Source organism: Schistocerca cancellata, chromosome 4, assembly GCF_023864275.1.
Source record: "Schistocerca cancellata isolate TAMUIC-IGC-003103 chromosome 4, iqSchCanc2.1, whole genome shotgun sequence".
Taxonomy (NCBI): domain Eukaryota; kingdom Metazoa; phylum Arthropoda; class Insecta; order Orthoptera; family Acrididae; genus Schistocerca; species Schistocerca cancellata.
Genome location: NC_064629.1, coordinates 66,776,867 through 66,798,784, shown reverse-complemented (window position 1 = coordinate 66,798,784; position 21,918 = coordinate 66,776,867). Strand labels below are relative to the sequence as shown.

Here is a 21,918-nt window from a genome sequence, read left to right as displayed (position 1 = left end):
TTCGTCGTACATTGTCCTTGTAAGACGCTGTCTATTCTGTTAAATTGCTCCTCAAAGTCCTTTGCTGTCTCTGAAAGTACTAAGTCATTGATAAACGTCGAAGTTTATATTTCTTCTCCCAGAACTTTTAATCCGCCTCCAATTTTTTCTTTGATTCCCGTTAGTTATATACGGAATAACAACGGGGGTGGCTGCAACCCTGTCTCACTCCCTTTTCAACCACTGCTTCGTTTCCTGACCTTCCATTTATAACTCCCGTCTGGTTGGTGTAAAAGTTGTAGATAGCCTTTCGGTCCTTGTATTTTATCCGTGCTACCGTCAGAGTTTCAAAGAGTGTATTCCAGTCAAAATCGGCAATAGCTTTCGCTAAGTCTACAAATCCTGTAAATGTGAATTTGACCATCTTCTAAGAGAAGTCGTAGGACAACCAAAACTGATCTTCCCTTCGTGCCAGAATTTGGCAAACATGGAATACGGGTAGTGAACTGATAGCTCTGTAATATTGATAGCGATCAGCACCTGCGTTCTTTGTCATTTGAATTATTACATTCTTCTTGAGGTCTGAGGGTATTTCGTATTTCTCTTACATCTTGCACACCAGGTGGAATTGTTTTGTCATGGCTGGCTCTCCCAAGAACATCATTAGTTCTGAGGAAATGTCGTCTTACTCCTGGGGCATTTTTTCGACTCGCTTCTTTCGGTGCTCAGTCAAATTCTTCTCGCAGTATATTTCCCACCTCCTCTTCATGTACTACCTCTTCTCTTTCAATAATATTGCATTAAAATTCATTTCCCTTTTATAGCCCCCGTATATACTCCTTGCATCTTTCAGCTTTCCCTTCTTTTCTCAGTTCTTGTTTTCCTCCGAGTGCTTGATATTCGTACAGATGCTTAGAACTCTCTTCTCCAGAGGCCTCTTTCATTTTCCTGTGCTTATGCTGTATGAAATATCAACAAGCACCTGAAGTGTTGAGCTCAAGTATCATTTCAGCAAATGGGTTCCCAATTTTCGTAGGTATCCCTACGAACTGAGGCACAAAGATTATTGAATTGCAGTACGCACGCGACTGAAACACCACTTGGTACGCGAGGTGAGGTAGGAGATGCAGTAAACCTTCGAGCGCATGTGGCTGATTGGCGATCGCCATTAATGTTCATTAAATAAAGGTACCAGCACGATTTGCAACATGGACAGTCCTTCCAGATTTCAACATCTGTATCTTAGATACTGTATCGGAGTAGACAGACAACTAGTTACTAACGTATGCAAGCACTGTGCCTGTGAGCAAGAAGCGGAGATGATGATTAATCCATATCGTGCAACCATTGCAAAAATGGCGCATCTAGTAGTCAGGAATAAAAATCTGAGGATGTGCACATAGCTCATTGTGTGTAAAGCGGTTAACACCGGTATACGTCTCTGAAATTTTGTCTGTAACTCTTTAAGACTTGGAAAAGCTGTTGCGCTTCCACCAGCAGAAACTCTCATTATGAATATAAAATGAAAGTCTTAGCCGTCAAAATTAAACCTAAAAAGAGAACATTACTGTTCAATAGCAGCTGTGATGGTTAGGACGTATCCATTGCGTGAATGATCTAGACTTTTCTTAGAAAGGTGTTTCACAGCGAAATGTGCCCTGTTTAGACGCAGTGGAGTTTCTATGAAGTCGTGGAAGCAACAGGTTAAACCGATCTTGGAGATTTTCCGGTATCAATCCATATACACTGGAATAACTTGCAATAGATCTCAAATTCTATCGCCAAATTCCTCAAAGGTCCGAAGAAAAACGCCAGAACAAGACAAATGATGAACATAGAACCGTTGCCACATTGTTCACGCAGAAATCAGATTTCATACAGGATGTAAACGATAACTGTTTACAGTGTACTACAGTGGTGTAGTTGAAGTTGAAACGAAGTTTCCGAGCGGTCTAAGGCGCTGGAGTCGTGTACTGTGCGGCTGGTCCCGGCGGAGGTTCGAGTCCTCCCTCGGGCGTGTGTGTGTGTGTGTGTGTGTGTGTGTGTGTGTGTGTGTGTGTGTGTGTGTGTGTGTCGATAGGACAATTTAGGTTAAGTAGTGTGTAAGCTTAGGGACTGATGACTTTAGCAGCTAAGTCCCATAAGATTTCACACACATTTGAACATTTTTGAACGAACAGTTGGATAGAGGACACTTATTGTGTATCAAACCGGAAAAAAAAACAAAAAACTGGCCTTGCGAAGCCGCAGCGCATGCGCGCTGCACAGTATTTTCAATATCATCTTGCTCTCTCACGTCACCGGCTTAGTCGGCTATTTGGGTTAACATTGTTAATTTAATCTTTTCCGTTAGGGCAATGAAAGAAAGAGTTTTGTAAACGTAATGCAAAAGAAATTACGTTTACCATTCGATCTAAATTTATCCCTTACAAACAAAGCAGTTTTATAGTAAGTTGGCCATACAAACAAAACTATTTGATTGATACTTTATGCTGCTAAAATTCACAATATATTGAGGTAAAATTTAGAAAAGTGGCAGTTTTACATCCTGTAAATGCAATAACAATGTTTTTAATATTAAAGGACTATTTTTGCCAAAATCTCGCGCGGTGTAGCTTAGATGGGTTGTAGGCCATTTTGAGTCTGTTTCCCACAAGTGTCCAATCGGTCTGTGCATGATTCCAATAAGTTCCAAATGGCGCGCGCGAAAAAGCAGTTGTTGAGGGGGTTATATCCCTGATTCTTCTGATCGGAGGTGAAGCGTCAAGTACAAAATGTGGAAGACAATTTAAACTCAGAGATGGTAAAACAGTCTCTATTAAAATTGAGCGAATGTCCAAATCCGCAATAGCTGTTTGTTTTTCCACTCTGTGACGACAGGTTTCATACCCTGGAGGTATATCTTCAAGGTTTTACCGTGGAGTGACATGGTTTTCGCGCACTTGTAGCTTAGAATTCGTCGCACATGAAGTATCAGTTTTATATGACTCGAAGGTATACCTCCGGGCTATGAAGCCAGTCGCCATATAGTGGAAACTCAATCAACAGCTGTGCTGGTTTGGACTCAGTTTTAATGTAGACTATTTTAACATCTCTAATTTTAAATTGTCTGATTGTCCTTCACACTATGTAAAAGGTTTTTAGCTGTGGTGGTCCGATCTGTAAGGTTATTTGAAGGGGTCATGAGTTTTGGCCTAGCGACCATTTGTATACCCATCGAGAGAACGGGTATCCTTTAGCTATCTTGCTGTACCGGATCAAAATTTAAACATCGTACATGTCTTCCAGACAAAGCAAATTAAGCAAATCGGTTGGCTCTTTTGCATGAGGTGTGTTCTAGGGTGAACCTCAGGTGGCCTGTTCGTGGTTGGCTCCTGAGGAAATAGCCAAAACCCAAGATTTCTGGGTACCGAAGGTACTATTTGTGGGGATGGCCACTTCTATACTTTCTATTCATGGCAGAGCGTGGAAATTTTTACCATATGTTTTAAAATTGTTCTCAGGGAACCTCGAACATTTTTTTATATTGTTATTCGTTACGCAAATCTAGGTTCAAAGTTACCATACTAATGCACGTAATATCCGATCTGAGGCGTAAATGTAGTTTTAACTGACGTAGGGAACACATGGCAAGGGTTCTAGAGTCATCGCAAGGCATATGAGGTCACCAGATTGTGTTTACAGTCAGCACTTTCTCACTAATAAAATTTAATTACGCACTGTCTATATAGTGGTTACTTCATGCCTATAAAAATGTGAGCGAAGTGGTACTGCAGTTACGGAAAAAAAGGTTTTAACGTGCCTGAAAAGAATTTAAAATGACTGCCAAAATTGTGAAAAACTGGAAATACTGCAAATTCAGTAAAACGTTTCTACTAATATTTACAACTTCAAAGATGTAAATTATAGGCCGAGCGTTTTCGATGAATTTCAACTGGTGAGCAAAGTATCCAGAAAAACTGTAAAACGATTTTGTGTTAACCCTATAAACATGCGTACTTTTTTGTTTGTGTGACAAAGTAATCTGACACGATCATAGACCTGGTGTCGCAGTAAACGTGAGTCATTCGAACAGGCTACACGTTTCCACGCTCCAGTCTCTATGATGCCGTGCCCACCGCAGTCGTAGTTGACCAAGTCGTTGAGAACAAGTAGTGGTCGTCTGTTGCGCCCCATATTCGACAATGCGCTCTGAACGATGTGCTCCGAAACACTTGTCTACAGCGGCATTGTAGTCAGTCGTCAGATAAGGTCACCGCTTGAAATGAGGGGGCAAGCGTGCGACCTCCACATTCTGTGATGAGACGTGGACATTTAACACCTTGCCGCCGACTCGTGATTTCTATGGATGTTAACGACATTTGCAAGCGAACAGTCGAACAGCTTCGCAGTTAGAGATAGTCGTTCCCACGCAGCGGATGTAACAACCAGGCTTATCTCATAGCTGCTTAAGTTTGTGGATTTCACCATTTGCGGATTGAAAACGTGTGTTTTCAGCTTCAGATCTCTGAACAGTTGAAGTCCTGCTAAAACTCATCCGGTGTGGGAAGAATGTTGCATAGTTTGCGGTTCTTCTGTTTTGAATTTGGAAGCGTATTTTTCCGTGTGGAAGCTCCGTCGTACCTCCTCTTGAAAGCAAAAGTTATGGTTACAGTTTACCTTTCACACTTATTAACTGGCGTAAATAAAGTTGTATTGCGTAAATATGTAAAATTTAACTGTAGGATTGTGGCATGTGCATTTTAAGCTATAGGTGGTATTTCTCAAAAACGACAGGTATCGAAGGAAACATTGTTATTGTCGCATACCTACATACAGTATTACGGTTACGTGAAGGTCAAAGAATGCTGTGCAGAGTTTCACTGAATGAGAAACGCAAGATTTTACGAAGACCTACAGGTATCATTGTTACGAAATGTTAGATGAAAATCTGAAAGAGGTTGCACTCATTCTAAACTGTGAAAATACGCTTTCTCAATACCCAAAGCGTGGTAGCAGCAACTCCTACATTAGTTCAGATGCTAGCAGATAATCAATTTTTTTGCTATGCCGCAATCTGCAGTTTTTTTTTACTGTAGATCTCGAATTTTAGCATAAAGTTATTCTATCTCAATTACAACATATTTCAGTGGTATACGGTGGAGAAAATCCTGCAGTTGTAGCAAAAAAGGCCACTTCGAAAATAATAAACAGAGAGGTTATTACTGGCATCTGCATTCTGGTTATCAGATTTAGTCGTGTTATCAATGATTTTTTCGTTAAAGATGTTTGTAGAACAATAGCTACGGTGGAAGACAGCAGTGGAAATACGCCTTGCTTTAGTCAGTCTGGCGCTCCTGGGTGGCGAGACGATACGACTTCCGGCTTCCTGTTGTTCCAGAGCACGAGATAACTACTGTCTGTCAGCACTTCAGCGTAATGCCGCGCCTAGGAGCAAACCTATTCAGACATGCGATTTGCATTCTAAGTGTTACTCTTGAAGGTCGTGCACAGCGCGTATCGCTCAAGTGTCGGAGCGACCGTACATTTTTCACTCTTCTATTGCCAGATAGTTTTCAGTAAGTAACGTCTGTATTTGCTTTCTATCGAACGGATGAATCTGCATATCGTGAAGTAATTGCCAAATTTGTACGGTGCTCAATACATAGTGCATTTCTTGAACGGTTCATATTAGGGAAAGAAAAGCTTTACGATGTATGGATGTACCTAATTAGAATCATCTCCAGCAGTTGTATCCATGTCTCCAAACGACGAGAACTTTCTGTAAAACGCTGTTTTGTTGCAGGATTGTTTTTGTGTTCACTTGTGGCTCATTTGGGAACATTGTCGTTGTTCGAAAGTTTTTTTCTTTCCCCCTACTGATAGAAGGTAGACATAATTCTCTCTGCTTTATGTATGTGTGTGGCACTCATACAAAATTACTAATTTATTCAGATCACGTGATGTGTGACGCAATTAACCGTTTTCAGCTATCATGGCATAATATGACGTGATGAAGATCCCGAATATCAAAATCGAGCAGCACCCTATTTGACCATTAGTACAAATGTACTAGGTGGGGCTAGACTTCCCTGAAAGCCTGCAATGCGCGACAGACCGTCTTTGTTCCGTGGAAGCGCATGGTTGCCATTCTTCCGGACCTTGGTACGTGCTTTCTACGGAAGCCTGAGTGGTACGGATTGCTGGCAAGCTGTGCGTTGTCATTGGGTCCACGGAGAGTCCACAATGGCGCGAGTACACGCCCATCATCGCATGCTAAATCAAAGAGTGAAGGTAGTTTCTATACCTCTGATAATAGCAGTTCGTGTCTTAACTTTAAATGTCGACAAGAAAGATAAATTTAATTTCCGTATCATTATTGCAGCCCTCACCGAAACGCCAAATGGAAAATCTAACTCTGTACATAGCTGTGTAATCGTGATTAAAGTTCCAAAGGGCTGCGATTCTATCCTCGGATGTCGCAAGAATTTTTCTGTGGGTTAAGTAGAAGATATCTTCTACATAATAAGAAGAAAAATAAACAGCACGGTGGTTCGGAGTCAGCGTTAAACTCGGGCTACCATTGTAACTGACGGTGTGAGCATAGTGTTCGGTAATACGATAAGATCATACCTAGTAAAACACTGTGATGTTCAAACCAACCTTAGAATTGAAGACATCTGTAATTTTTTTTATCCTTTGGCCAGCCTTGTTGTTGTTCACCTGTTGCGGACAGTGAATGTTGTCTTTCAAGGCTCTGGAAGTCAGCTTATTGTTTACTCTAGTATCCGTTAAGTCGCTTATGGGAATTGTTTCGTGTGGTATGGCGAGATAAGTCACTGTAGCTACAATCCCTGTATCCAATTTTGACTTACCCGAAATGTAAATGACGTTTTGTGCATGGAGGGTAGGAGATAAACTTCAGCATCTAAACAAGGTGTAGTAGTCAGAAGTGAAGTAACGCGACAAGAATATCTTAACCATTTTAATTACGAGGGAGACTTGACTGGTACAGAGTCGCTGTTACTTTGTTAATCACGGCAACAATAGAGCCGATAATTTGTGTAATGGGTAATCACCTTTCCGCTAAATCTCTTACCTAAAGCGATTTGAGGCAGGGTTTAATGAATAACGACCGATGTGAGGCCATGATAATACACATGGAATGGTCTTCCACATTTCGTCACCCGCCTTTTAAGGTGTTTGTTTTGAGAGTACGGTTGATTTAATCAGTCTGTTACGTGGGAGGTTACGAGTACCTCTCATTTAGTTCTAAGACTTTGTGGCAACTATCGTCTTCGATAAAAAATGAAAAATTGCAGCGTAACTTGTTCTACGTGTTGCACTCTTAGGTTTGCCGTTAACTTAGGTTTGCGCACCCGTGGTTCACAGAAGGAAGCAACAGCATACCATCTCTGACTGTGTCTATGGTGCTCATACCAATATTCGTTGTAATGACATACGGTCTGTTAAGTAAGATCGTTGTCGTATTAACAAGTTGAAAAATGTATTTGAAAACACATATACACATACATACATCGTATATGAACAAACGAAAAATGCAGTTACAGTTAATAATACGTCAAGTCACCCGCAGCGTCAATAATTGCTTGGCATCGCCGAGGAATGCTTGAAACAGTTTTCCGCGTATACACGTGGAAGAGACCTACAGGTGCGTCGAATTTGCATTGGCAGCTGTTAGAGTGAATTTTGCTTGCGCTTGACGCAGTGTTAAGAATTGGTTTCCCGAAACAAGGTTAATACGTTTTTCCACTTTACCGATTGAGCCGTGTTCTTAAATATCATCCACGTTTTTAACCATTTTATAACGTTTTACCCCCTGTTGTACAAATGATGACTTCCCCATATATGTAGACGCCGCGCATGACTCACTTTCGGACCTTGGCGAAACACAGCCTCAAAACTCGACGCGTAAGCTGCGCTCACGTCTCATCTTGTGTATACCAGTCAATAATTTAAAGTAAACTAATACTTTATGTACATTGAATGAAGGATAAAGGTTCCTGCTGTTGGACGGTGGAAGAACTAACGTGATCTATTCCACTGTGTGTAATGCCGACCGGGCTCTTATTTAGTTAATTGGTATGGGTAGAATTTAAGCCATTATTCGGGACCTGTAACAAGGATGAATTTAGAGTTGCTGTGTTTTACGGAAAACCCTCTTGCCGTGACTACGTGCATAAAGGCTTTTTCTTTTTCACTAAATATTGTAAGTTAAAATCCTCTACCGTGATTTGCTGTCTATGTAAAGGCTAATCTCAGGAACTACTGCAGGGATTCTGATACGGTTTTCTCTGATAGACTGACTCACGAGGAAGGTTCATGTATATAATTTATAAGTATTCCATGCAAGTTGAGGGTGAGTGCCGATTGAGTTGTGCCTCCTGAGAACTTAGCTGGCGTAAATCGTTTAAGTAATAACAGAATTCGGAGTTAATATTCAGTTACCTAACGTTGTTCCCTGAATCTTAGCGCTACACAGTGGTCCGTAAACACAATTACCACTACGCCACTCAAGTCGTCCGAACTTAGGTCTTCCCGAGCGAACCCGGGGTGGATTGTTAGTAATATTCAGGGTGGTCAGAAACCGTTTAAGAAGCTTTTGAGGTTATTGCAGCGTAGGCTGCGTTGAGTAATAATTGTTTAGATAAAAATTTCGATACGTTGCCTCGTTTCAGAATTAATTAGCATTGAAATTGGCTAACCAGACCGTTGCACGGGCGCAAATTCAAGCGGCCCACCAGTTAGATCTTCTCATAGCGTAGAAAGTAGATGATAGCACATAAGGCTGCTCCTCTTTTGGTTCGAGTTTGGGCCTTAATAGTGTCCCAGATCCAATTTTTATATCGCTCTCTTGTTTCGATGCACAGTCGGTGACGTGCCGCTTAAATTTAAGCGCGCTACGGCCTGATTAGCTAACTTCAATGCTAATTGACTCGGAAACGGTGACTTATCGAAATTCTTTTCTTAATAATTATTTCTGCACAGCCTACTCTATAACACTCTTAGTCTTTCCAGACTGCTTCTGAACATCGTGTATAATTGTAAGTGTCCAGCCCAATCTCCTTGAAATAGGTTGACGAATCGCGATTTCACTCAACCCGCAGGTACATGTTCGTAACTTTTCTGTGAGAAATGGCCTATTTTTGTAATAAATAACTTTTTAATTACGGTTCGTTTTGATACTTATGAAAAGTTTCGAGGCTTTACTGTTTTTCAAGGGCTTCGTGCGTATTGTATTTGATGAGTGCGTTTCCCGAGAGGAAGTCGCTTTCATACTTAGTACCATATTTGTTTCGCTACAAAGCGAAAAAAAGTGGCATACGTACATTAGACAAAGAGAAATGCAGTTTAAGACATTTACTTGCAGCAAATTACATTAGAAGTAAAGAAATGCACTTAAAAAGTGTACTTTCCTTAGAGTGTATAAGGTCTTTGGAGATAATTAACACATTTATACATAGCACGCTTGTAGAATTACAGAAAAAACGTGTTAATATTACAAATTCAGTGGAATTACGATGTGCTGGTACCATCCGTTTGTGCGGTTCTGACAAGACTGCAGCGTTAACCAGTGGCAGTTCCTGTTGTTATGATGATTAAAAATGAAAGGCCATGTTTCTCAACAGCACTAATTTCCTCTATGGTTTTTATTGTGTATATAGGTTTTATTTAACAGGTTTGAGCAGCACAGCGAGCGAATTCCCTATGTAGGCAGTGAGTCATTACTCTTTCTCAGAGTTGAAAGTAAACACCTCACGTCTTAACAGTTCAAAAGTCAAGCGGCGGCGCCGGTTACTCATTAATCTCTGCTCCCTCGTCTACTCCTTGCAAGTTACTGCATGCGTCATTTGATACAGAGCAGAACGCCGTGCAAGCATGAAAAGAGTGTGATATCTTTGCCCGTGTCCCATCCTGCTATCACTAGTGTCAGAAAACAGTGTGATTCACGAAATAAACATTCACCATGAATCAACACTGCTATGTTTCATCTTAGAAATGGTGACACCTGAGTCATAGTTGTTACTGAGCAAGTGGAGTATTTAAGGATACGAAGATTATTGTAATAGAATATAACATCGCAATAAAATAGCGTTATTTCTGGTTGTATATACAAAATGGTTTATACAAGAGGTTGGTCATAAAGCTATATAAGAGTTCCCTTCTTGGAGAACCGTTTCTCAGAGATCTTCTGATTCACAATCTTTTCTTTAAAAAATGTTTCCGTAAACTATCTTTAAATACTTTATTTTTCTCTGAAGTCTGATAATGGATACAGCGTGGATGCGCTCGACATCAGCAGCAGGAGCGATGACTTCCTGTTGTATGCACCACTGGTTTTCAAGATGGAGGTAAGACGACTGCTTCCTTCTGCCGAAGTAGGCTGTTTTTCGTTTACGAAATCGTATCATCATCTTCGCGTTGGTTGTGCCCAAGAATAGAACTACTTCGTAGCGCAACTAGTTACTGAAAATGCGAATCGGTTGAAAACCATTCTTCTCGGTAGCCAAATTTTCCTGACACAGGAGACGATCAAATCGAGTGAGGCTAGAGTGCGTGCATGAGTAGGTTTCATCCTGCCTTCGTGTAACAATTTTAGTGTTTTCATCCACATTCGTTTCTTTTGTGTTAGGGCGTTGATAACCTCGCCGTTGAGCGCCTGTAAGCTCGAAACACACACAGACAAGAGACGAGGATCTAATACACACACCTCTGTAGCACTGTGTGGTCTAACCCTTGAACTATAAACATATCCACGATCTCTTGCTCATTATGTGTTATGGTATAAACGTCTCGTGTAATTAATCGAAGAGGTTACGTGTGACACGCAACACGTAGATTTCTTCTTACCTTGCCTTGCCTTATGGTTTTAGACGGAGGAAGATGATCAGAATTTTTGTTGCTAAGAGACACTGCAAACATTTTTAAAAAATCTTGAAAATAGCCAGATCCGTAACTCGCTAGGCGGCTAGAGGAACACCCCTACCGCCGGTGTTGCAGACAGCACATGCACAACACGGCAAGCAAAGTGGTTAACTGCACATCGATAAACAGATAACACGTAGTTCGTAAATGAAATAAACTCAGTTGTTCAGTTACCCTTCGCTCGAATTTTCAGCTCATTCAATATCCATAATAGCTAGTTGTTGCCTTTGCAGTATTGCTGAGTGTTAAGTGGAGATAAAACAATTAAATTTCTTAGTGTAATAACACATTTATGATTCATTCGGTTTGTGAGCATACTTACCTTTGTCTCTTTAAATATGCCTTAACAAGAATGAAGAAACCTGTAGTATACAACCACCAAAACGTACAACACAATGCACAGAGCAATACAACCACTTTCATTGCCGCGGCATTGATGCCATTGCTGCGGGAACTGCTTAGGATAGCGTCCACGGCTCTCAGTGGGCCTACGCGCGATGTGAATATCGACCAAAGCTCAATCAGTACACCTATCCGTACTGCTGTGTACCACTACGTTTTAACGTATAATTAACACTGCCGGAAAAAGAAACCAAAGACGGAACGTAGCAGTAGGAATGCAAGCTTGAGGGCGAATATTGATTGGGTATTACTGTTGTCAATAGCAAGCACCGTCACACACACCGCGTACCGTCGGCACTGCAATGTTGTGCTGTAATTTAAAGTGCGGTACATATTCTGATCTAATTTACATTTAAATACAAGATTGTAAGTGTAGCTAGGGATCATAAACTGGCGAAATGACTTTTCTTCGGTGTGGGGGGGGGGGGGGGGGGCAGGGGGGGGGGCGTAGTTTCTGCTATGAATGTCCGTCTGAAAATGACGGGTGTTTAGGAAATTCCAGCGTTCGTAAATGATTTCCGCGAAGCCTTCAGAACAAAACATTGTAAAGAAATAGCTCATTCGGAAGGGGAACGTTTTCGGAGCCTGTCAAAATTAAAACATTTGGTTTTGAATTCAGACGAACGGAAATCTCATTTTTTCCCCGATCCCGTTAAATGACATAATGGTTCGCTGGAATTGTGCAGCGCGTTTCCTGCTTTAAGCATGTCTCACACAGCTAATAGTTCGTCTTTAATTACCTTGGTGAGATTTAAATGTTAACCGCGATGTTCCTTTTTCCTAGGAGGCGATAGTGATGAATCATTCATAATGATAATGATTTTATGTTTTGTCTTTGAACTGTAAACGACGGCATTGTAGATCACGTAACACGTCGTTGTAAGTTTGATAGTCGCTTAGTTAGGAATATTTTTTAATCAAACATCAAATATTGCCAATTGTTCCTAGAGTCCAGTGTCTAGATACGTGTCTCGGCTTTTTAAATGTGCGAGCAGTAATTGCTTCATGTAAAAGCTTTTGCGATGCATGCCAAAATTCCAACCGTAAATTTCAGGAACTTCATTGGGTCATATCGTCGGAATTACTCTATTGACCACTGTAGTTGCCGCACTCTTAGATGAAATCTAATTGACTTAATACGGAATACCACGCAACACTTCGAATTCTTGTCGAGTCTTATGAATAATTACTTGCTGTCTTCGTATGGGTCTACTTTTCTCAAAGTGCAGCGTGAGAAGACGCACCTAGTGCTGTTAATTGTTCGGTTGTTGATTTGAAACTCTCCGACCCGAAACTCACTTAGAAATGACAATTCGTCGTTCTGAATGTTTTGATTTTTTGCTGCAAAGCTAATTGTGCCTCATCAGAATTAGTTTACTTTCCTCACACAGGAATATAGTGCAGATTACTAGCATCTTGGACAAAGAATAAAATCTGTGTTGACCGAAAGTTTTGGCAATTTGAAAAACATGGTCATTCGCGTGTTAAAGATTTTTGAAACTGAAATTATTCAGAGAAACCATTTGAAGAAACTATCCATACTAACAGGAAACTGCTTCAAAGTCGTGGTGACTCGCAACCCAAAAGTCTTGCGATAGTGGCAGGAGGTCGCTCGGTCTAAAGTGCATCTTCGTGGCTGCATTAAGTCAGGTGGCACCGGGTCGCAGGTCTTATGCTACCGTATGTGCCGAAATTTTCAATCATTGTAAAAAGCTTTGTTTCGTGAAAGCTAGTCACGGGTGTGCTACATTCCGTTGCCCTGGTCGCCTGAATACTCTTAACGCGAGCATTGTGCTAAGTGGCGAGCTGGGACAACATCGCCAATAATATTAGCTGTCGATTTGTGCATAGCAGATAAGTACGTGTCATTCGTCAGGAGAGAGCAGAGGGGTGGAGGAACGGCTTATCTGCAGTAGCGCCAGGCAGTGGCGGAGACGTGGCGCAGTGCCGATTATCGAACCGACGTCAAGCTGCTAAGTGCGAATGCTCCGCAGTGATAGGCGGGCCTGTGTCGCTGGGTAGTGTCGGACAAAGAAGTTGCGTAAGCGCGCTAAGGGTGGCTATGCTGCCTTATTAGGCAGCGCTGTGTCCGCTGCGGCAACCCTGGCGGCTCGTCTGCCCACATGTCGCGGCGGCCTCGGCTGCACCAGACTCAGCTTCCAGTCTCCTGCACGCACGCGCTCCGTCCGGCAGTCATGTAAGTCACGCCGCATGCAGCGACGCCCCTCGTCCTGCTTCTCGAGAACCTTCTCCTTCCCGCCCGACTATCGACAAGTTGCTCTAGAGTAAGACGAGAGATGCTCTCGTCGGAGCCGCTCAGCTGTGGTTGTCTTTTTGCAAACGCTGACCGCAGCGATACAGTAGCGTTATTCAGTGGCCTGCTGGGATAAGGCCGACTCTGTGAACGCCAGGCAACGAATCCTTCATTCGGATAGTTAGTGATTTATGCCTCACTCTTGATCCTCGTTCAGCCTCAGCGCTTCTCATAACCGAGTATGACAACACAGACTGTTAAAGGAGAGGATTCCCGAGAAGTGCGCTGCATGTTATTTCTGCGTATAGTCTGCGGTGCTCTGTTAGGTTAGTAGGTAACGTAGGACGACAAAGCTGGGTCATGTGTAACATTCCTCTTGTACAAGCCGGTTGCCCCGCCTCCTCACCTGCGGCTGTTTGTCGTTCACTGAGCCATTGCAGCACGGTTCGTAACTGCCGAACCTTCGCTGTGTGCTAGGCGCACTTGATGGCAGTGGAGTCGTGTAAAAGTAAATCCAGAATCAGTGGTGTAATGAAGAAATGTTTTAAATTGTAACAAGAAAGATTTTTCTAATTACTCGCGAGAAATGTTCTGTCGGAGCACTATGCGATCTTAATACAAGGCACCGCTGACTCTCTCTCTCTTTGTTTGTGTGTGTGTGTGTGTGTGTGTGTGTGTGTGTGTGTGTGTGTGCGCGCGCGCGCTGTTTCGCGGGCGCATTTTGGATAGGATGGTACTCGTTAGCTAGGTTTGAATGCTGATAACCATCTGGTATAGAAAAAGGTAAAATATTAGTTGTGCTGGCTTTTCATGCTAAGTCTGCACGAGACTGAGTAAACTTTTAACAACTGTTGTATTTTGGTTGTTTAGCCCAATATTTCGTGTTTCCGAATATGTGCCGCACATTCAGTTAATACTAGGAGCAAATCTGATGAGATCGTCTAACGTGGTTTTACTTAGTACAGGCCAAGTACTCAAATTCGGAAACCTGCATCCGGGCAGGAATTTTCTGGAAACTGAAAAATATTGGTTCTTTATTGCAGCTGAAACTTGTATAATAATTTCACGAGATTTGCTCTTCTAAACTTCTCGGAATCACGTGCAGTGAGTGGATAACTAGCCAACTATACTTGTTAACAAACGGTAATTAAAACAAGACAGGTGCAAAGAAACGTGTAAGGGATGCATTAAGACTTAACTAGCTGCACCGTAGCTTCGTTTTCGTCAGTCTTATTTCGCGGCGATCCAAGTAGCTGCTTTTATTTCTGGCAGGAATTCTCTGGACTATTTTAATTGCGTGGAGGATTCTTGAGACTGCCGCCTGTCCAGAGTGCGCCCAGTTTCATGTGTTGTTTGTGTACGGTTAAGTGTTCAGCCAACCACTTGAAAAAGCCATATTTGCTGCTGCTGCTGCTGCTGCCACAAATCGCAAATTACCAAGTGTGTCCCATGTGCTGCAAAGAAATATAGATAGAAGCGTCGTCTAGAAAGCAATTATCTCTTATGTGGTCAAAGGCTTCTGATATTTAGTAAACCATCCCATAGAAACTGATACATGACGTTTCGATGGAAGCGTGTCTTCGGGGTTCAAACAAGAGAAATATTAAATTATATGTAGCGCTCATGCTAACAGACTGACTGTTGTAAGGATAGCTTTTCTTTTGTGCCGTAAACCAGTGTCCAAAGAGTAATGGTACCTTTAAGAGCTGATCAGCACATACAGCAGCTTTTATTTCTGTGTTATTTCTTCATTGCTTCATCACAAGTGCATTTGGAAAACAGTTCGTGGGACGAATGGGTGACACGTTGCGGTACAGTTAATATTCTCGTCGTAAGCGCCATGAATGTTTGACGCCAGTATCTGTTTTAATTGGTAAATAAGTATTCTTCATTCTTAATTGTTTGTAAGAGTTAGAGGTAACATTTTTCTCGTATTATTCTTGTTTATTGCTATGAAATTTTTGAGATGATACATATGCATCGAGATGTAGTTGTAGACGCTGTTTCATCCAGATTCAATTTACCATGATTTCTTCTAAAGCACAGTAGGCGAACGTCGGGATGGTTCTTTTAAAGATTACACGGCTGAGTTGTTCTATGTCCAATACAAGCTGCTTATTGGTCTGTAGTGAACATGTTACACCGCAATATTCCTTCTCTCATTTCTTTAATCTTAAGAGCACTGAAGGGGGAGAACTTGCATTGCTACTAAACCATCGTAAACTTCACTGCTCCACATTTTATTCACAAAAAATGATAATTTATAGGTTATGCATTTGTTAAGTAAAATTAGATCTCCAAAGGCATGTTCCATACCAAATTACGTACAAAATGCCCTGTTCTATACACTACTGCAAACGTAAATTTTACGAGGGTTTAGTAATTCAGGGTTAACCACAGCCTATTATGACAGCTCTTCTTTGATATCGGCCCCCACCTTCTCCCCCCCCCCCCCCCCCCCCCCCCACACACACACACAGCATTCTCTTGCAGATGGCGTTGAAAACAGATTAGGAGCCACACCCTAGCTGTGGGACTCGCTGGGACATGATAGTCGTTGAGCGATTCTGGTTGTGTGCATGACAAACACCGAAACAGAAAACTGATTGTGTATGTGTTAGTAACAGGGTTATTTGGTAACCGTGATAGCGTTACGGAGATGTTTAACAAACTCAAGTGGCAGACTCTGCAAGAGAGGCGCTCTGCATCGCGGTGTAGCTTGCTCGCCAGGTTTCGAGAGGGTGCGTTTCTGGATGAGGTATCGAATATATTGCTTCCCCCTACTTATACCTCCCGAGGAGATCACGAATGTAAAATTATAGAGATTAGAGCGCGCACAGAGGCTTTCAGACAGTCGTTCTTCCCGCGAACCATACGCGACTGGAACAGGAAAGGGAGGTAATGACAGTGGCACGTAAAGTGCCCTCCGCCAAACACCGTTGGGTGGCTTGCGGAGTATAAATGTAGATGTAGATGTAGAAATACCGGTAATATAGGTACGGGAGTTTCATTTTTATCTTGCATTGAAGTAGAGCTTTTCAGGAAAGAAATGCAGTTTTAATTAGTAACATAGCTGTAATTTAATATTATTATCTTTGATTTTAATATTGTTACACGGAGGAACGTATTTAATTACCTATCACAGACTTTATGTACAATACGAAGAATAGCGTTTCTCATTAGTTGTGAATGTATAAAAGTTAGAGTTTTTGTTGTTACAGCTTCCTAATGCAGACATCTATGTTTGCAAACATGTGGAGAGCGTCTTTTATAGTTGCATTACAACGGCGTCAAAGTTCTGTTTAACTCTAGACCTCTAAAGGGGGGAAAGCTGCATTGCTACTAAACCACATTACATTGTAATGCTCCAGATTTATCCAAAGAAAGTCATAATTTACAGTTAATTACAATTATGATCTCCAGTGTTGCGCTACATACCAAATTACGTACAAAAGGTTCAAAAGGCCCTTTCAGACTGCAGTGATCTGTTTGCCCGTTCTATGGCCTAATTCTATTGCAGCAGTTATCTTTTCCATACCAAAATCTAACCGGGCCGTTCAATCCTTAAAACAATGTACGTCAGAAACCGTCTCTTGCGATGGCGCAGTGGTGCAGATCCTAGATAAGTATCTGCAAATAGTTTCGGCGATTTTGGTTTGTAATGGGATATCGGAAGACAAACATTTCGGCTCTTGCTATGTTCTAGTTTGGTTCTTGTTTAGACCACAAGTGTCTAGACGTAGACTTATGCCACCGGAAGCTGGAATACGACACTGTCGTGGGCCTTTGGAACGCAGTGGTTGACACTACAAACATTTTTAGCAAGGTAATCGAAGTGTCGTATGCGACGACATTGTGTCCCACTGATTGACTGTGAATCGTAGAAGTGTGTAACAATAATTCACACTCCTGGAAATTGAAATAAGAACACCGTGAATTCATTGTCCCAGGAAGGGGAAACTTTATTGACACATTCCTGGGGTCAGATACATCACATGATCACACTGACAGAACCACAGGCACATAGACACAGGCAACAGAGCATGCACAATGTCGGCACTAGTACAGTGTATATCCACCTTTCGCAGCAATGCAGGCTGCTATTCTCCCATGGAGACGATCGTAGAGATGCTGGATGTAGTCCTGTGGAACGGCTTGCCATGCCATTTCCACCTGGCGCCTCAGTTGGACCAGCGTTCGTGCTGGACGTGCAGACCGCGTGAGACGACGCTTCATCCAGTCCCAAACATGCTCAATGGGGGACAGATCCGGAGATCTTGCTGGCCAGGGTAGTTGACTTACACCTTCTAGAGCACGTTGGGTGGCACGGGATACATGCGGACGTGCATTGTCCTGTTGGAACAGCAAGTTCCCTTGCCGGTCTAGGAATGGTAGAACGATGGGTTCGATGACGGTTTGGATGTACCGTGCACTATTCAGTGTCCCCTCGACGATCACCAGTTGTGTACGGCCAGTGTAGGAGATCGCTCCCCACACCATGATGCCGGGTGTTGGCCCTGTGTGCCTCGGTCGTATGCAGTCCTGATTGTGGCGCTCACCTGCACGGCGCCAAACACGCATACGACCATCATTGGCACCAAGGCAGAAGCGACTCTCATCGCTGAAGACGACACGTCTCCATTCGTCCCTCCATTCACGCCTGTCGCGACACCACTGGAGGCGGGCTGCACGATGTTGGGGCGTGAGCGGAAGACGGCCTAACGGTGTGCGGGACCGTAGCCCAGCTTCATGGAGACGGTTGCGAATGGTCCTCGCCGATACCCCAGGAGCAACAGTGTCCCTAATTTGCTGGGAAGTGGCGGTGCGGTCCCCTACGGCACTGCGTAGGATCCTACGGTCTTGGCGTGCATCCGTGCGTCGCTGCGGTCCGGTCCCAGGTCGACGGGCACGTGCACCTTCCGCCGACCACTGGCGACAACATCGATGTACTGTGGAGACCTCACGCCCCACGTGTTGAGCAATTCGGCGGTACGTCCACCCGGCCTCCCGCATGCCCACTATACGCCCTCGCTCAAAGTCCGTCAACTGCACATACGGTTCACATCCACGCTGTCGCGGCATGCTACCAGTGTTAAAGACTGCGATGGAGCTCCGTATGCCACGGCAAACTGGCTGACACTGACGGCGGCGGTGCACAAATGCTGCGCAGCTAGCGCCATTCGACGGCCAACACCGCGGTTCCTGGTGTGTCCGCTTTGCCGTGCGTGTGATCATTGCTTGTACAGCCCTCTCGCAGTGTCCGGAGCAAGTATGGTGGGCCTGACACACCGGTGTCAATGTGTTCTGTTTTCCATTTCCAGGAGTGTATTTTACTAATTACGCGTTACCGGGATCAGTACGCTTTCAGAGGGCTTGCAACTTTTCTCTATTGTGTTTAACGGCGAAGAGCAGAGAATAATTATTTTAAATAGTAATGAATAAATAGGTATTCTAGTCAAAGCCTATCAAAATAACGACTGTAGTGGTTGGGGTTGGGTTGCTTGGGGAAGAGACCAAACAGCGAGGTCATCGGTCTCATTGGATTTGGGAAGGATGGGGGAGGAATTCGACCGTGCCCTTTCAAAGGTACCATCCCGGCATTTACCTGAAGCGATTTAGGGAAATCACGGAAAACCTAAATCAGGATGGCCGGACACGGGATTGAACCGTCGTCCTCCCGAATGCGAGTCCAGTGTGCTAATCACTGCGCCACCTCGCTCGGTCACGACTGTAGTGGGTCAGAGGTAGCTAAGCGGAATATTCTTATTATTTGTATGATGCTCCCATCTTCCGTCTGTTCGTCCTTGGCTGCGCTTTTTTTTTTTGTCTTGAAATTCACTCAAAGAACCTCTAGATTTAATTATTTAACAGCGAGAAAAAATGAACTAAGCTGAACAGAGATTTGTCGGTAATATATAGAACTGAATGAATGCCGAGTGACAGTTGAAGATGCGATTGCTAACATGATGATGAATGTCAGCTGGGCATATTTGTAAAGTAGACTCATTTCATGGCTAGTTGATCGGTAACATTAGTATATTTACCTACTCACTTCAACAAAGTTCTGTGGTGTGTTGCTTCTCTTAGATAGAGCAAACGGAAGTTGGGTTAGCATGCCTGGCTATGCGACTTGTTAACAAGCAAGCCTCTGCAGAAATGTCACACCGCCACGCCTTTACGATCTAATTTGCCGATGTGCGTTAACTACTTCACTGACGAATGTGACGGTGAAAGTGGTAAAACTAAGTGGAAGTAACTACTGTTCTGAAGTTGATAAGAGGCTATTCTACCGTAAGGTAGACACGGACATTCGAGGAGCTCGGTACAATGCTTGAAGCTGATCGATATGAAATTAGACATGCTATCTGTTAAGTTCGGGTAATGGCGTGAAGGAACACCCGAAGACATTTGAGAAATATTCACATCGCTTCAAACGTATTATGCTTCATTTATTTGTACTTGTACTAATCAACCTTGATATTATTGCACTTCACTGTTATCGGAAACAAGCGGTGACGTTACGATAAACAAGTACAGTGCTGACTAAGGAAAATGCAACGCACTGTCAATGCTTTCACGGTCAGTTGTGCGAATACTATCAGTCCCGTTTACTCGCTGACTCATATAGCTCGACCGAAGCATCGTCATTCTCAGTTGGAATAATATTGTGGTCGACTAATAGTTACAAACGTAAATCGTTGTGCCATTGTACGAGGATACATCAAAAAGTAAACATGCCGTCCCGCGCACTATTGCACAAGAAGAATGGCGCGTTTCAGAACAGGGAGTGCATCTTTTAGGTTTCCTGCATATGCAGTTCTGCTGTGGTAGGGATAACGTGCATCGCAGTGGGGAGTAAAATGGGACGGAAACTGTAAACTTACTCCAAAGTTAAAGTACGCGGGTGGGGAGTGTGATTTTTGTGGGCAAAACGTCTAAATTGCACGCGCGCGCACACACACACACACACACACACACACACACACACACACACACACACACACACACACACACACACACTGGCAGTGTCGCGTCCTGCCGTAGTGAAATGGTTCCAAAATGTGACTAAGGCCGCCCACACGTGGATGAAGGAAGGTCATCGACATCGACCACAAAGTCCGGCCAATCGAGGAACTGACTCGCAGCAGAAGCAAATTTTTCCGTGATGAAGTTCACACGGCGGTTCTCAAATGTCTCAGTGATCGTGGAGCGGATTTCTAGCGTCGAGAAACGGAACGACTGGCAGTGGTTAAAAGAGGCCTGCTGACTACGGTGAAAAAATCATGTATATGTCATTTGGAAGTGTGGTGTAGCATTCAATAAAAGTTAATCGGCCTGCTATAATAATGTGCAAGTAGCGTATAACATTTTGAAGTCCCCTCGTACTCCCCTGCGGGTCCGGGGGTTAGAATAGGCCCGAGGTATTCCTGCCTGTTCTAACAGGCGACTGAAAGAAGTCTCTCACTTTTCGGCCCTATGATATCAGGTCCCATTCTATGGTTTGACCTGCCACTTCCCAAATTCTACAGAAGTGCGAGCCATATGGGGAAGGATCCCTTACGTGGTGCATGATTTATCCATAGTGCCCTTCGATTAGATCTCCTGAACCTCTTGTCATGGCTTTGCATCTCCACCTGCAATTCAACTATTTGGGCGAGGACACTTTCTGGGGTATGTCATCTTCTTCCAATGTCTCCTGTCCTCTTTCGCCCTCATGACAATATTGGATTTCTCCTCATCCAATATCCAGAACGGTAGCCAGTCCGTTGTGGTGGGGCCGTCATGTAGCCATTTGGGGGTAGTCCCCTGACAACACAGGGATCGCGCTGCTGATACCTGAACTATAAACTCCCCACGTATGCCAAGGAGTAGATGCCTATTTTCCTGGGGCATCAGGACTCCTGGCAACGGCCATCATGGCAGTTGGCCTTTGCTGTGGCGCCCGTGGGAATAGCCCCTGTCGGAGTGGGTGCTGGTAACTGTACGGACCCAGCAAACTCTATGAAGGACAAGATAGAATAAAATGCCGACAGGTATGACCCTAAATAGTTTCCCACCCGCACTACACAATGGGAGGAACGTAGAGCTACAGAACGAAGAGAGCCATATTCGCCTCGGTTTTTAGTCTGTAGCAGACCTGAAGGGGAATTTTTTCTACCAACGAAGTCTCAGTTTTTCCTTGAACATCTTGCGGATAAGTTTGGAGAAGTGACAGCGCTGTCAAAGATGCGAAACGTCGCAGTCTTGATTCAGACAGCATCCCCAGCCCAATCCCGAGTGTTACTCGCCTGTGATAAGCTGGGTGATATTTCTGTTTCTGTCGTTCCCCATAAAAGCCTCAACATGGTCCAGGTGAC

The 21,918-nt window shown here is 43.4% G+C and overlaps 1 protein-coding gene across 3 annotated transcripts in view; it reads left to right on the top strand.

The window, feature by feature from the left end:
• Nucleotides 1–21,918, top strand: part of LOC126183903 (microtubule-associated protein Jupiter-like) — a 107,777-nt gene that overhangs the window by 43,564 nt on the left and 42,295 nt on the right. The window contains exon 1 of one of the 3 annotated variants that reach the window (XM_049926244.1): nt 13,326–13,504. The exons of 1 other annotated variant lie outside the window; for it this stretch is intronic. In XM_049926244.1, the coding sequence (XP_049782201.1) occupies nt 13,431–13,504 (74 nt within the window). In that variant the 5' untranslated portion in view covers nt 13,326–13,430. Of the gene's footprint in view, nt 1–13,325; nt 13,505–21,918 lie in introns of those variants that run through there. One more of the 3 variants, XM_049926243.1, reaches the window with a different exon arrangement.